Genomic DNA, 15,879 nt, shown 5'->3' with positions numbered 1-15,879 from the left:
TTTTATATATAATTTTTGTACCTGCGGGTACACTTTTATACCCGCAGGTATAAAATTATACCCGCGGGTATAAAAGTGTACCCGCGGGTACAAAAATTATACCCTCTGGTGCACTTTTATACCCGTGGGTATAAAATTGTACCCGCGGGTATAATTTTACACCTGCGGGTATAAAATTGTACCCACGGGTATAAAAGTATACCTGCGGGTATAAAATTATACCTACGGGTATAAAATTATACCTGCAGATACAATTTTTATACCCGCGGGTATAATTTCTATATATAATTTTTGTACCTGCGGGTACACTTTTATACCCGCAGGTATAAAATTATACCCGCGGGTATAAAAGTGTACCCGCGGGTACAAAAACTATACCCGCGGGTATAAAAATTGTACCTGCAGGTATAATTTTATACCCGTAGGTATAATTTTATACCCGCAGATATACTTTTATACCCGCGCGTACAATTTTATACCCGCGGGTTCAAAAGTGTACCCGTGGGTACAAAATTATACCCGCAGGTATAATTTTTATACCCGCGGGTATTATTTCTATACCCTCGGGTACAATTTTATACCCGTATGTATAATTTTTATACCCGCGGGTATACTTTTTATACCCTCTGGTGCACTTTTATACCCGCGGGTATAATTTTACACCTGCGGATATAAAATTGTACCCACGGGTATAAAAGTATACCTGCGGGTATAAAATTATACCTACGGGTATAAAATTATACCTGCAGATACAATTTTTATACCCGCGGGTATAATTTTTGTACCCACGGGTACACTTTTATACCCGCGGGTATAAAATTGTACCCGCGGGTATTATTTTATACCAGCAGGTATACTTTTATACCCGTGAGTACAATTTTATACCCGCGGGTATAAAATTGTATCCGCAGGTATAATTTTTATACCCGCGGGTATAATTTCTATACCTGCGGGTATAATTTTATACCCGTAGGTATAATTTTTGTACCGTCGGGTACAATTTTTATACCTGCGGGTATAGTTTTTATACCTGCTGGTATAATTTTTATACCCTCGGGTACACTTTTATACCCGCGGGTATAATTTTATACCTGCGGGTATAAAATTGTACATGCGGGTATAAAAAGTATTCCTGCGGGTATAAAATTATACCTATGGTGTACCTACTTACAATTTTATACCTGCAGGTATAATTTTATACCCGCGGGTATAATTTTGTAAAATTATACCCGCGGGTACAATTTTCATACCTGCGGGTGTAAAATTATACCTGCATGTATAAAATTGTACCCTCGGGAACAATTTTTATACCCGCGGGTACATTTCCAGTTTATACCCGTGGTACCTGGAAACTTTCGACCCAAATGGTACGCCATACATGTAGGTACAAACGTGTTTGTTTGTGCAATGGGATGGGATAGAGGTGTCTGTCTTGTATCTACAGTTATCGGTGCTGTATATCTATTTGTTCTGAGAGAATCAAACTGTGTTCTGTTAGGTTCGAATACCGGGTTCCTGACTTGTGTATTCGTATACTGACGGTTCTCATTCAAAATCGTGGGCATATAATGCGGAGACATATTGCCAATACAGTCAACAGGTTGTAATAATCTTGTTTGCCTATCATAGTACCTGACTTTTGGTTCTTTACTGCTATGTAGCAACGTTTGACTATTTAAATAAGTACTAACAGGTCGAGAGGTAGAACGACTTTCAATGCTGCCTTGTGTTTGTTGATGCCCTAATTCAAAAAGTAACGCCATGTTTTCTGCTTCGATACAACCTAGTTGTGTCACTTGCAATGGGTTCTTCTATATATGAACCAGCATAATTTATATTCGGTAATCTAGCAGGTAATTCATAATATGTTTCATCAAAGTCAATTCTTGGAGAATTTACATGAGAAGTTACGATACCTTCAGGTCGTCTAATAGGCGAAAACACACAAGTATGTGGACAACTCTCACTCCTTGGTAAAAACACAGAACTCGTGCACGCACTAGCATACATATGACTATCTACATTTGTATAACCGATACCGTCGGTATGAAACGATGTGCTTTGTTCTGCCATACTAATACACAATAACTTTACCCTACTTTATACATGCACTGTACAACCTAATTATAATTTATCTTCTTGATACACTTTATTTAAGCGTACATGTATTTTATACAAATTTAACAGATAGACTATTTATTTATTATAGTAGTAGTCATTGTAGCACTGATTTCCCTTATTTATATAATTTTATTTGATAATTTAAAGTTGTACGACTCTGTCCTGTATGTAGAGTTTATAAACCGAAATTATTAAAATCGCAGAAAAATGAAAAGGTTACGTTATATTTCTACTAGCAAATTTGTATTTATTCTACACCAGCTAATTGGTCGGCTGTATTACTAGTCAATTGGTCACGGCACCAATGTACCAGGCTCTAGTTAGACCGGCTCGAACCTCAGCTGAGGAATAGATCTTTAAGTAAAATTCTAATATGGATGATCGTATGTGGTCTAGAACTGGGGTGGCTAACTCGAAACTCGCGATATCGCTGAATTTACGAGGTTATTTACGACAGTGTTAAGGTAACACTAAGGTAACGCTATTTCGATAACTCAAAGCATACCTTGTAACAAGAATTTATCATTAGGTTCAACCAGGAAGGTCTAATACGAATGTTTTCCCAAATTTTCACTGAAGGACGAGTTAAACTGTACGGCGTAAGTGTGTGAGTAATAGCAGAATAACCTACGGCATACGCTTCGGTTGGACGACAGCATAAGATAAGATAAGTGCCGCTTTCCAGTTCCCGTATCAGTTCCAAGTTCATCACATCTGACCGAATGAGTTTTGCTGTTGTTGGTTTAAATTCTAAATTTGAGTAATTTAAGTCGAAGAATTTGACGTGAAACTTAATCCTGGTAAATCTTTTGAAGATTACTAAAATTTCTTTACTAACGTGTCTAAATCATAGTTTGAAATGATAGTTGCCTTGCAGGCAGACGAAAAAAGGAAGGAGATTTTTTAGGAAATTACCTCTATATCGATTTAAAAAAACAACAGGGATGAGAAAAGCTAGATTATAAATGAAAAAATAATCCGAAAGTTTAACAAAACTTAATTTCTTCAATTTTCTATCTATTTACGATAGGCCTATAGATAAGGCACCAATTCTTTTACGGCATTACTTAAGGTATCTCTTATCTTACGAGAAGATTGAGGTAATCAAAAAAATCCCTACGAGCAAGAAAAGGTGACGTTACGACCTTTGAGTTAGTCACCCCAGATTTATAAATCTATATGGCCGATATATTTCTAGGGAATTTCTCTACACTACAATGAAGACAAGAGTCAACAACTTAGTGCTACAATTTTATTTATAGAATTAATCTATACAAATCTATATTTATTCAGAATTTATTTAAATTTAAATAAACAAAGAAACTTAAAGAATGAAAGTAGAATTTTAATTATTAATCAAAGTCTAAAGGGAAGAAGAGAAATAATTCAGTGTTTTAATTTTAGAGATCTATTTGCTATCAGCAAGTATTATGTGAGAATGATCTCAATTAAACAAATGGAGCTCTTAGGCTTCTGTGACATACCGGTTGCCCGGTACAGATATCTAACTAACAAAATACTATGCACGGGTATATAAATGGAATTTCCCGATCATAGTAACATGACATGCATAAACAATTTATAATTGGACCTAACATAAACCAATGAAAACACTTGAAACAATTTATAAACCAATGAAATGATCCGTAGTAAAATACATTCGGCGAAGAAGACAATATGGCGGCGCCCATGAATTACAACAACAAGTGAAACAAGAAGTTAGAGAAAATATTTTAAGCGTAAATCTGACCTGTTACACTGTCAAACAACTAACTATTGAATTGGCATGATTTCTCTATCTCGGAAACCTTTCTGGACAATAAAATATTTGAATCTTGGATCCCACACATTTGAGTCTTGAGGTAAGCTAAATCTTTTTCCGTTGGACCTATTTTTGTAACATTATGTTCTATAGATTTTAGTCTGGAGTTCATTTCATGGATCAGTTCAAGCATATTGTCAGATTGGGTATCCGGCTGGGTGGGGAAACTGGGAAATGCTGGTTGATATAAAATTGGGTGGTATATGTCCTGCTAAACCAAAAGATGGAAAGAAACCAGGTTGAGAACCTTAGACCAAGTGTTCAAAAATTTATACGTTGACCTCCTTAAATGTGATAAGAATAGAATAATGCTCAACTTAGCAAAGTTTATTTACTATGCATCATCCTTAAGATCAAGTTTATTGTAGTACTGTACTTGACATCATACATTCTCAGTTTATTAATGATCACTCAAAAACATTTTTTAGAACATGGGTCTTATATACATTATGTCTTTTATTCACCCTCCGTCTATTTACTTATTGTTAAAACTGCCCGCATTACATGTCTTCTTGTTGACAAATATTCATATGTATACATGTATAGTTTACGTGAATAAAATTGTCTAGCTGTCTGTCTGTCTGATTTTAAACTATGATTGGTGAAAGGGAGCATGATATTATAACAAATATTTGTCAGTTACTAATTACACATTTTCATGCATATACTAACGGTCCCAAGATACGGCCTTCATTTTCGAATCTGCAACCTGAACATAAAATTATAATTGCGTGACCCCTATTTATTAAGCCAAAAATGGCATTTTGTTAATAACATTTAGTCGTACCTGTTACTTACGCCCCATTTTTTTGGCCAGTTTTTGAAATATCAACTGAAGAAAAATGCCATATTTGGCATATATGGAACATTTTAAGATTGCATATTATAAAATTTTGGATACAACAATAATTATTATAAGCAAATAGACAGCACATACGACATTTCGTTATTGACGACTGTAAAAAGGCGTATACTGACAATTTCTCAAATATTATCCACCGGCCCTGTCAGTATGTAAAAGCTTTCGCTTTGCGTTTACAACAGTATAGATCTATGTCATCAGCGTCAGTAAGAAATCTGAAAAAAAGTTTTTTCTTTTTTTTCTTCATTTTTTTCTTCTTCTTTTTCTTCTTCTTCTTCTTTCAGTGTTCTCAAAAGTACGACTTTTTTATTTCAGGAGCTTCGATATATAAACTGTTGCTTTTGGAAGTAGCTGCTTTTTTCTTTATCATTTCGTTCTTCTCAATCGAATGTATACTATGTTTTTTTGTTGTTTTTTTTGTGGGAGTAGGGGACGATACACTTAAAATACATTCTGTTCTACAACGAGTCAAATGAGAACAGCATTAGGAATATGTAAATGTACATGTAAATGAAAGAACCTATAGTCTCTCCTATTAGTCAGTGGTTGCCTTCCAGGACTGAGGTTCTATACTTTAGCATTTGCGGCGATAGCCTCAACTGTAAGAGCGGACGCAGTGGCCCAGTAACACAGTGTTTGACTACGACACCTGGGGTCGTGAGTACGATCCCTGCTTCTTCAATTGAAAATTACCAGAGTCCTGTGCCATGGTGATTTACACCTGGTACACTTAAGAACCAGGGAAGCTTCTTGAATCGGGGCGTCTTCTGTATCTTACACTATCCTCCCATTAAAAACACTTATAGTCTTTCGCCCGTATGGATTACCGATGGCGACTATAAATAAACGTAAATACAAACAAACAAAAGAAACCTCTTCTGAGAGGTTCGTAGTTTAAATAGATTTTATTTATTCGCTCCGACCCTGAAAATTGCAGAAGAAACATATAGTTTAATATATCTAAAACAGATATGTATGAAGATAATGCTGTTTTGGTATGGGTGCCAGCTATTGAAAGGTTCACATCAAACATGCATGGAAGGCCAAGCTCAATAAAGACTGTCAGCTGAATTTTAAAATTTTAAACATTTAAATTCCTGTTTGTCAGTTCAAATGTGAATTTTAATATAAAACAATATGGTGGCTTTATCAGTGAAAAGGTCAAATGAGTAACACTAGTCATACCAGAGCTTCCGTCCATGGTCTATATGAAATGCCAATGGAAGTATGTTATTAAACCAGATACTCATGAACATGGGGGCTATGAAGATGGCTTTATCTGCTGTCTTTGGAATCTGCATGAGGATGCAATGTTTAATGTATTTCAAGAATAAATACCACCGTTTTATACGTGTATGCCTTTATTTCATGCATACATATCATTGACGGCAAAACATGTTTTAAAATTCTACCCTTGACAGTGTCATTTACTTAAAGCAAAGTTGATATTAATTATATAGCATGAAAAATGTAGTATGAAACAAACCTTGGCTAGAATGTTATCACAAATGGAAATAACACAATCTAAATTGAAAACCCTATATGGTAAGATATCAAATGGAGAAATAACATGTAACAAATAATGTCATTTTTTCTTTCTTTCAAGAATACATTGAAATACAGGTCCTTGACAATTTATATTTTCTACTGGTACTTCATCATTTAGACCTAGTCTTCTTCTCAGAAATCTCAGCTCATGGAAGTCTATATCCTTGGATGCTATAGTTACAAAATTACCATCATAAGATTTATTCAGATATGGCTTTAAAATGAATACTGACAGCCTTCCAATATGATTTACTTTACCACTTTCAATACATTCTTTTGTGCAGCTTTAATAATAATACTCTGTGCAGACCAGTCTCATACTTTATGATGCAGTTTTATAGGGGGAGGGGTTCTGTTGCATGGACATGACATATCTAAAAGAAACCAAACATATTACAAAATGTGTTAAAATGCCTATAGTAGCAAATATATGTCAGGCCATATTACAATTTTAACATTTGTTAATAATGCACAGACAGACAGACAGACAGAGTGAGACAGACAGACAAACAGACAAGCTTGAAAGCAGACTGGCTCATTAGAATTTAATTCAAGAAGGCAAGTTAATGTTTGTAACATATGCTTTCCAGAGAATAATGGAATCAGCTGTTTTTTGGTTCCCCCCTCTGGATACCTCTTCCATATGGCATTTCATCAACACATCCGTCGAAACTGGAGGAAAGAGTTACATTTGAAAAATACACATGTTTAGTAACTTCTGAAGATTTTTTTTCTGTGTTAAATACAGACAAAATAGAAGTACAATCTGATAAAAAATGAAATGGAATTTGTTTCTTACAAAAAAATAACAGCTTCGTGTAAAATTTACTCTCAAAACGCGTCACTTGGACACCGTCAATTTACACCGGTTTGGCGCAATATAATTCATATTTTTTTAACTTTAAAACAACTCCGGGAGATGAAATTTCTAGGAATAGTTACTTGTTAATGGAGAATAATAAAGCAATAGTTTGATCATTGATATCTTATTGTTTACTTGATATTAATTCCGAATACTTCGAAACCGACGAAACGTCGGAACCGGCGAACTAACTGTAAACTGATTACAACAAAATAATCTAATATTATAATGAATTTCATTCTGTTTGTAGTCTTAAATAATAGGAGTATTGTTATATACATGTAGCATGTGTAGTTGCACATCTTGTGTTCTGTCTGGGATTTCACTCAACCAGACTATAGAGTTACGTTTCTATTACGGTTTATATCATGTGAAGTTGTGCACCTGGTGTTCTCTTTGGGACCTCATGCAGCTAGACGAGAATGATGGTCCTTCCCTTAGTGAACAATATTCATAAAGTTGTAAAATTTTGTTATGCAAACATCTTAAAAAATGTTACACCTTAGTAGAGTCATGAAACCATGTACAGTGACTGAGTGGAGGGGCACCTGTGTCCTATGAACACAGGTCTAGTTTTGTTTAGAATTTTATGTCTTTTACAGGTTGATAAAACTTTGCAAGAATCCACAACCCTGAATGGTATGAGGAGACCTAGCACAGAATGAAGGTGTTTACTAACTGCACAGTAGTGGTGGAGTTTGAGGCGACCACATCATACAAAGAAAAATGTAAATGGAGAAAGACAATCACAGACAATGGTGGCGTCATATCATATATTCTCACTAAAAAGGTAATTATAATCGATGTCTAAATGTAAAACTGTTATTATTGAAAGAAGAAATAGGTACTGTAGTTCATGTTGAGGGTGGTAATTGTCAATGTTATATAGGAACTTCATGGTCAACCATCATGATAGCAAATGTGACTATCTTAAATCATTACCCTATTTCACTGCTAGAACAAGGAGGCCTGGGAGAGTCAGTAGTTCTACCAAGGTGCCTTCTTTACAATGTAGTGTGAAAAATGACAGGATTCTTCCTCATCTATGAAATGAAGTAAACTGTGTCAGTATTAAAATTAAAAACCACAAGACAATCACACATGAAACCATGATCAGTTTGTGCACATTTTCAAGGAAATATCTAAAGTATTTCTTGTATTTGTTGAAAATTAAAAAAAAAAACACAATGTCATGAGACATTTACTTTAATAATTCGAACTATTAAGTGCTCGTAACATCCATAAATCTAGCTGTCCAGGAAGTATTTGTTCCAATTATCCAATGACATGTCAGGGTTTTTTTACCAGGAAGGGGAGAGGCCCAGGCCTGTGAGTTGGGGAAAAAATTACTCGGTATTTGGGCAAAGGGAAATTAAAATCCTGATGTAAAGTTAATTTTTGGGGAAAACTGCATGATTTAAAAGAAATTTTCTGAGGGGAAGGGACCTATTAACGGCCCTTATTATGAAGAAAAAATCTGCATGTTGACTAAGAAGATTTTTTCGTACTTTTTGCCTATTGATGATGTCATTTTCAGACTGGAAACTAATTATTGCATACCGAGGTGGTAAAAATACATAGTGTAGTTTTAAATAACTTTTGTATAAATCTGATAATGTTGCAGTATTCAAGTAAGGCCCTTTCTTCCAGAACTTAAAAGAGAGATAAGTTATACATTAATTTTATAAAGGCATGACTGTATTTGGCCTACATATTCCATATTCAAACAGAAACTGCAAAACAGCAATGCATTTCTTAAGCATTATTCATGTGGTACAGCCATCTTTTTCAGGCATCCTTTTTTGTTGTTTTCAACAAGAAAGGCAGCATTGTGTCATTCAAATTGAGGCAGTGTAGCAGATATAACATTCCTGTGGTGAGCCCAAAATATGTGCAACAGTGTGTTACTAAGAATAGACTGTTGGATACAGAAAATTACAGATTGTCAGACATAAATAGTAACCAGGAATTTGGGAAAGGGAAAATACAGAGTAAGTATCAAATCAAAGGTAAGTATTGGAGTACAGTCAAACTTGTATTAAGCAGCCAGCCAAGCGAGTGATAGAGTATGGCTGCTGAAGTCAGGTGGAAATTAGAACTAAATGTCAATCAAGAAAGTCAGCTAAGTGGCTGCTTAAGGCAAGTGGCTGCTGAGTACAGGTTGCTGCTAAGAGGCAAGTTTGACTGTACTCATCTGGTGTATGAGAAGTTATTTAAATTTCTTCCAGTTTAAACCTTTAGAAAAATCTAGTCACAGGATGAGGTGATTGATTGCATGGGGATTAGTTTTGTTTTTCAATAGTATTTCAGCTATGTAAAACTGGTCAGTTAACCAGGATTCTGACTTAGTCTTAATAAGTAACTGACAGCTTCCCAACATGAATTTGACTCTATGGACAAATGTCTGCAGGCACGGTATCTTCTGTCAGATCATCATGAAAAACATAAGCTGTGCCTGGGAAACTGACTTGTGATTGATCGATTCGTAGTCTTATGCTCTAGCTATTGAGCTAGTTAGGGGACCTCCATAGCCAGGTGGTTCAGATTGCTGACTTCCCCTTCACCCCCCTCCACCTGCTGATGTGGGTTCGAAACCTCATTTGAAGTGTAGGGTTCTTCATGCTAGGAAACCATCAGCTGGCTTATGGACAGTTGGTGGTTCTACCCAGGTGCCTGTCTGTGATTAAATAATACTGGAAGCGGCAGCTGGGGTCTTTCTCCACCGTCAAAAGGCGAAACTGTCACGTTGGAACCAAATTATAATATCATATGTCAGCGTGACTCTGAATCAAACAAAAACAAAAACAAACAAAAAACTAATCCAGTGATTATACTATGAGTATAATGTGTACATGAAAAATTATTGATGTGAGCAGATGTTCTCCCACTTGTTGTTACAGAGATTAAATTGTCTGAGTCAGCAGAAATGCTGGTATGCTCCAGCAGCCAATGCAGTACATGTTATGCAAAGCCGTGATACACTTTCAGAAAAGATCAATATATTTGATTATGTAAGTTTAAAACTTGAAATATTATTTATAAGTAATGCTAAATTTTATTTTACAGCATCTCTTGGAGAAAGAAATCGTAAACATGTCAAGAAAAAGATTGTTACAGTAAACCTGACCAGTCATCCGAGCTGGTTATTTGGAGATGTAAATGCTCCAGAATTTGATGAAAATGCATTTGAACTGCCAAAATGGGCTTTACTTATCAATGAAGTAAGTTGGGGGAATAATTCAGTTTAATGCTTTATGTATACTGGTAACTCTTGTTGTAGATGTTTTAATACTGTTTCTTGTTTCTGAACGACTCGGCATGTATTTAAACATTTTTAATAACCATAAATCTATAGATAAATTAGATCTGAGCCTCGTATAAGAACATAGATCAAAATCTCAAAGTTCTTGTGATAATAAGATGAGGTGATGAAACGTTAGTTGCACTTTCCTTAAAAAGCATATAAGCATTTGTCAACCATGAAACGCGAAGTCACAAGGAAACAGCCAGTCACAGTCATGTTGCTCTTTTCATTTTTTTTGCTACAACTTAGCATTATTGGCAAGAGTAGTGATCTAGGGCCATAATGTCCCCATTGTTTTCTTTTTGTTACAACTTGGCCTTATTTTAGATCTTTCAGAAAAATTTTCATTGCAGCTTAACATTAATATGTGACTTTTAACAGAATATTAAATGCAAATTTGTTCCTTTTCTAGATTTTATGAAATTTATTGAAACAGCTTATTGCCTTGTTAGGAGTAAATTCATCAAAGTGCTCTATATAGACTATATAGATGTAGAGGAATTTTTCCATGGTGTATGATTTTCAGTGCATTGCTAAAATGTAATGGCATGATCATTTTATTGTCTGAAGTTTATATTTATAAAAAGAGTTGTGAAAGTACTATCTGTTCATTACACAGGAGTCCAAGAAGTTAGAAGCATTAGAAGTACATGTGTCAACCAGACTCAACTGCAAGTTCAAGTACAGACTGTATGCACAGAATGCTCTTGTTGAAAACAATAAGGTACCAGTCAAACTAATCTATTAGGTCAATTTTTTAGCTCTTTTGTATAAACGTAAAAATTAAGTATAGAGCTTTACCCACAGTTTTTTCCAGGTAATGTATTTTAACAGGAGATATATTTAGTAAAAAGCATTTTAATATAATAGCCGCACCATGAGAAAACTAATATAGTGGCTTTGCGACAAGCATGCATCCAGACCAGCCTGCGCATCTGCACAGTCTGGTCAGGATCCATGCTGTTCGCTAACGGTTTCTCTACATGCAATAGGCTTTGAAAGTGAACAAAGCCACTATGTTGGTTTTCTCATGGCGTGGCTCATATAAAGTAGTTTCAGTGATTATGGTTGTCACCCAGAGTACGATACAGGAAAGATATAGAAACAGCAGTACAGTGCCACTCTTCCAGTTTAGACAAGGCATCTAAATCAAATGCACTTACATAAACAAGTTAGATAACTCTTCATGAGAATTATTCAATTTATAGTGAGTTTATTACTTAGAATTTGGTTATAGTTTTGTCCGCAAGTTGTTATAGTTTCCATAGTAAAACTTTAATTTGTCAGAAATTGGTTAAATAAGTCTCGTCTGACTGCATTGAAAGTTATGGCCCCTTTTCAAAATTTAAGATATTAAGTGATGTGCATTGTCTTACAGACAGCTCTTGTTTAGAATTTTATTTCACCTAGACTTATCAGACTTAGCTCGAGTCTTTGTTGTTTTATCATATTTGAATAAATACTATGATTATATAGCAGAATGTGTGGTTCTTAACAAGAAAATAGAGCAATAACCGGTGGTCATTTTTACTTACAGGTTGTGAAAATAGAGGATGCAATAGTTTGGTACTTTAGCACAGTGTCAGAGGTACTCAGTGGTTATGAGCAGCTATACAGACAGTGCACCAACAAACCTACATGTATGGTTACATGTGAACCAGGGAGTGTAGAAGTGGAAAATTTTGGTTCATCAAACTTAAGAATGGTATGTTATCTCTTAACATGGCAATTAGGTGCAAACTATTGGATCTGGTATAGCATGTGGCTCATTTTTTAAAATACAAGCATAAGTAGATGGTCAGAATGGTCAGTATAAGCTCCCTGACTACTTCCTTAATGTCATTACATAAGATATTCGTTCTTGTTTATATCGGATACAGATTTGATAGTAACTCAACCAGCTGAGAGATTTTTACAACGAAGCTATAATTAATAAATAAATTGCGCATGTGAGAGTGCGAGAATGACAGTCTCTGATAAAACTGGGTTGAATTAGAATGTCTCAGAATTAAATTGTCTAAAAATTTCAGGTTCTTGGGAAGTTATCTCTCCTGAATGAAGACATTTCCCCACAGGTGGCAGCACTGACATCACTTGTCTGGAATGAAGCTCTGACAGAAGTGGACACCATGTTGGAAACTCCTATGAAATATATACAAGAAAAACAAGTACAATTCACCTTTGATTATTTTTGACTGCATTTGTTCATTGGTCAACTTACTCTGAGATTATAGATCATAGTTTAAAAACAAGTCTCAAAACTCCAGCTACTGATTGGTTGGTTTCTCTGAGCTCAATATTGAAATGGACCAATGGCAAGGCTGAATTTTTAGACTGGTTTCCAAACTCATACTTTTAACCTTAGACCCTGGCTTTGAGAACAACATTAAGAAGATCTGCATGTTTTATTACCAGGAAGTGATGGTATAACATCATTTATCTGGAAAGCCAAGAATAATGCCTAGTAGCTGTTGTACAATCATTAAAAAAGTTGTTGGGACTGTTTCTAGATTTATCTACAAACCATGGTCATGTACCATTCATAACTTTATAAGCTTTAACTGGCTTCTTATTTTGAATAGAAAGACTTTAACTGACTTCTTATTTTGAGTAAGGTAGCTTAACATATTTTGACAATATTTTTTATTTCACAAGCTTCTTTCAACTTCTCTCAGTTTTGATCTAATAGTTTGAGTGTTTAAAGTGAGAAGCATAGCCAAATCTGTAACACCCAAGATGACAACTTTGAAGCAATGATGAAAATCACCTTTGGTACAGAGTTTCTACTCGCATTTGAATGCCAGATGATCAGTTCTAGACTGTTATTCCCTCATGCAGTTGGCATGCTAGAATGTTTAATATTTACTGCACATTTAATGTGTTTCAGATAATCGAAGCAAAAGTGATCCTTGCCCAGTTGACTGATAAATTTCTTGGTCACCATAGTGACAGAGATGACTGTGTAAGGAAGTTGATAGACCAGTTCTATGAGGTACTGCCTCATAAAGAAGACTTTAGATCCTACAACTGGACCCTCAGAGAAGTGATTGGCAAGCAGGACTTGTGTCAGGTAATAATTTATTGATTCGGGTTACTGGTAATAGTTATGTTAAGGAGAAATAAGTTTTCTTCTGTGGTACTGCCTAACAAGAATTAAATAGCCTATAACTGGACTCATAAGGTGTGACCTCTGTAGGGTGATTTTTATTACCATGGTTACAGAGAATATAAATTACATTTGGAAATTGTCAAACCTTTTTCTCTCATACTTTTAAGAGGAACTATGTTAGAAAGAAAACCTTCTCCAAGAATCTATGAAGATCTATTAGTAAAATGTTTCACAACATGACTTCAGTGGAAAATGCATATTTTGCTATAATAGCAGCTAGTAAAATGATGAGAATTATGACCAAGACATAGAAAGTACTTTTTCACAAAAAAATACATGTTTAAAAAAAAAAGACTTGGCCTGGAAGAAGTATTGTACTTTTCACAGAATTCTTTGTCAAGAAATTAATATATGATGCTAATACTAATTTTTGATTTCTGCAGCTATTATCGGACATTGTTGCTGTCAGTGAAGCTACAGACTGGTCTACAGATGCTACAGTTATTGCCAAATACAGAGCCATGTGTTGTCATGTACAATATGTAGACCAGTCCAGTAATGACTCAGCAGAAATATACAGTCTCATGGAGCAGAAACTCTCTAAAGATGGAGGAAAGATACATGGCATATACAGAGTTAAGAGAACAGTGGAAGAAGTGAATTTCCAGGCAGATGTTGGAAATATCAACTTACTGAGTCATGCATCACCATGTTATAACTTTCTTGGGTTGTTATCAAGGTTTGAAGAATGTTTCTACCTATTTTAAATTAAAATTTTATCAACATTTGACTATATAATGGAGGAGTGAGCTTCATTCTGCTTGGGGCAAATATGTTCAAAGGTGTAATATTTCGATGTAAAAATTCATATTTATTTAGTGACATAAGACAATCATGATGGTCTTAACACAGAAACATGACTTACATATTATTTATGTAGAACATGATTAACAGGGTAGGAAAATGGTCACTTCTTCATTAATGTATAGTGAAATGTGCAGGAGGGGAGGTGGTATGTAGGAGTGAGCTTGGCGGTTGGTCGGTCAGTTTGATGGTTTTTCATGGTTTCCGGATGATAACTCTTGAAAGGCTTGACCAATTTAAATAATTTTTGGTACACAGGTGTAACATCAGAAAATACAGGTCAAGTTCGACTTTGAGGTCTGTAGGGCAAAGGTCAAGGTCACAGTGACTCGGAACAGTTAAATGGTTCCGAATGATAACACATGAAAGGCTTGACCAATTTAAATAATTTTTGGTACACAGGTTTGACATCAGAAAATACAGGTCAAGTTCGACTTTGAGGTCTGTAGGGCAAAGGTCAAGGTCACAGTGACTCGGAACAGTTAAATGGTTCCGAATGATAACTTGAGAACGCTTGGGCCTAGGATCATGAATTTTTGTACACAGATGTAACATGATTGAATACAGGTCAAGTTCGACATTGAGGTCAAGGTCACAATAACACGAAACAGTTAATCGGTTTCCGGATAATAACTTGAGAATGCTTAGGCCAAGGATCATGAAAATTGATAGGGAGGTTGGTTATGACCAGCAGATAACCCTTAATGATTTTGAGTTTAGTAAGTCAAAGGTCAAGGTCACAGTGACCCAGAACATTTAAACTGTTTTCGGACAATAACTTCAGAACGCTTGGGACTAGGAACACGAAACTTTATAGGGAGGTTGGTCATGACCAGCAGATGACCTGTATTAATTTTGAGTTCCAAAAGTCAAAGGTCAGAGTGACCCGGAACATTTAAACCTTTTTCGGACAATAACTTGAGAATGCTTGGGCAGAGGATCTTGAAACTTCATAGGGAGGTTGATCAGGACCAGCAGATGACTTCTATTGATTTTGAGGTCAGTAGGTCAAAGGTCAAGTAAGTTCAGCTTTGACATTGGCTTAGTTCTCTGACAAGGCAATATTGGTGGGGTATAATTCGTCACTCCTGTGACAACTAGTTATTTTTGTGTAAGTTTTTATAATGTATTATATGTTTATAATATTTATAAGTCTTTATTTTTGTAGCTAAATTTTGCTTGCTGTGGCAACAAATTATCCAAAAATAAGAAGGAAATTATATTGAAATATGCAGAAAAAGGCTTTGATTAGACCCCTACCAGCAAAATTAAAGCAGTCTGTCCATCCTTCAGTGAGTACACTATAAGGGATAGTGCTATAACAAAATATTTTTTTTCATGAAACTAGGTACATGGATAGATGGCAGTATGGAAAATACACACACTT

At 35.2% G+C, this 15,879-nt stretch overlaps 1 protein-coding gene across 1 annotated transcript in view; it reads left to right on the top strand.

Moving 5' to 3' along the window:
* Nucleotides 1-3,847: 3,847 nt before the first annotated feature.
* The window catches only part of LOC123533425 (uncharacterized), a 92,687-nt gene continuing 80,655 nt past the window's right edge, over nucleotides 3,848-15,879 (top strand). The window contains exons 1-9 of the mRNA XM_053520618.1: nucleotides 3,848-3,983; nucleotides 7,818-8,005; nucleotides 9,008-9,206; nucleotides 10,282-10,436; nucleotides 11,139-11,243; nucleotides 12,057-12,224; nucleotides 12,550-12,687; nucleotides 13,407-13,589; nucleotides 14,072-14,367. Coding sequence (XP_053376593.1) covers nucleotides 7,877-8,005; nucleotides 9,008-9,206; nucleotides 10,282-10,436; nucleotides 11,139-11,243; nucleotides 12,057-12,224; nucleotides 12,550-12,687; nucleotides 13,407-13,589; nucleotides 14,072-14,367 — 1,373 coding nt within the window. The 5' untranslated portion in view covers nucleotides 3,848-3,983; nucleotides 7,818-7,876. The remainder of the gene's footprint in view (nucleotides 3,984-7,817; nucleotides 8,006-9,007; nucleotides 9,207-10,281; nucleotides 10,437-11,138; nucleotides 11,244-12,056; nucleotides 12,225-12,549; nucleotides 12,688-13,406; nucleotides 13,590-14,071; nucleotides 14,368-15,879) is intronic.

Source organism: Mercenaria mercenaria, chromosome 12, assembly GCF_021730395.1.
Source record: "Mercenaria mercenaria strain notata chromosome 12, MADL_Memer_1, whole genome shotgun sequence".
In the NCBI taxonomy this organism is placed as follows: Eukaryota; Metazoa; Mollusca; class Bivalvia; order Venerida; family Veneridae; genus Mercenaria; species Mercenaria mercenaria.
Note: the sequence above shows the minus strand (reverse complement) of the source record. Positions and strands in the feature narration are given on the sequence as shown.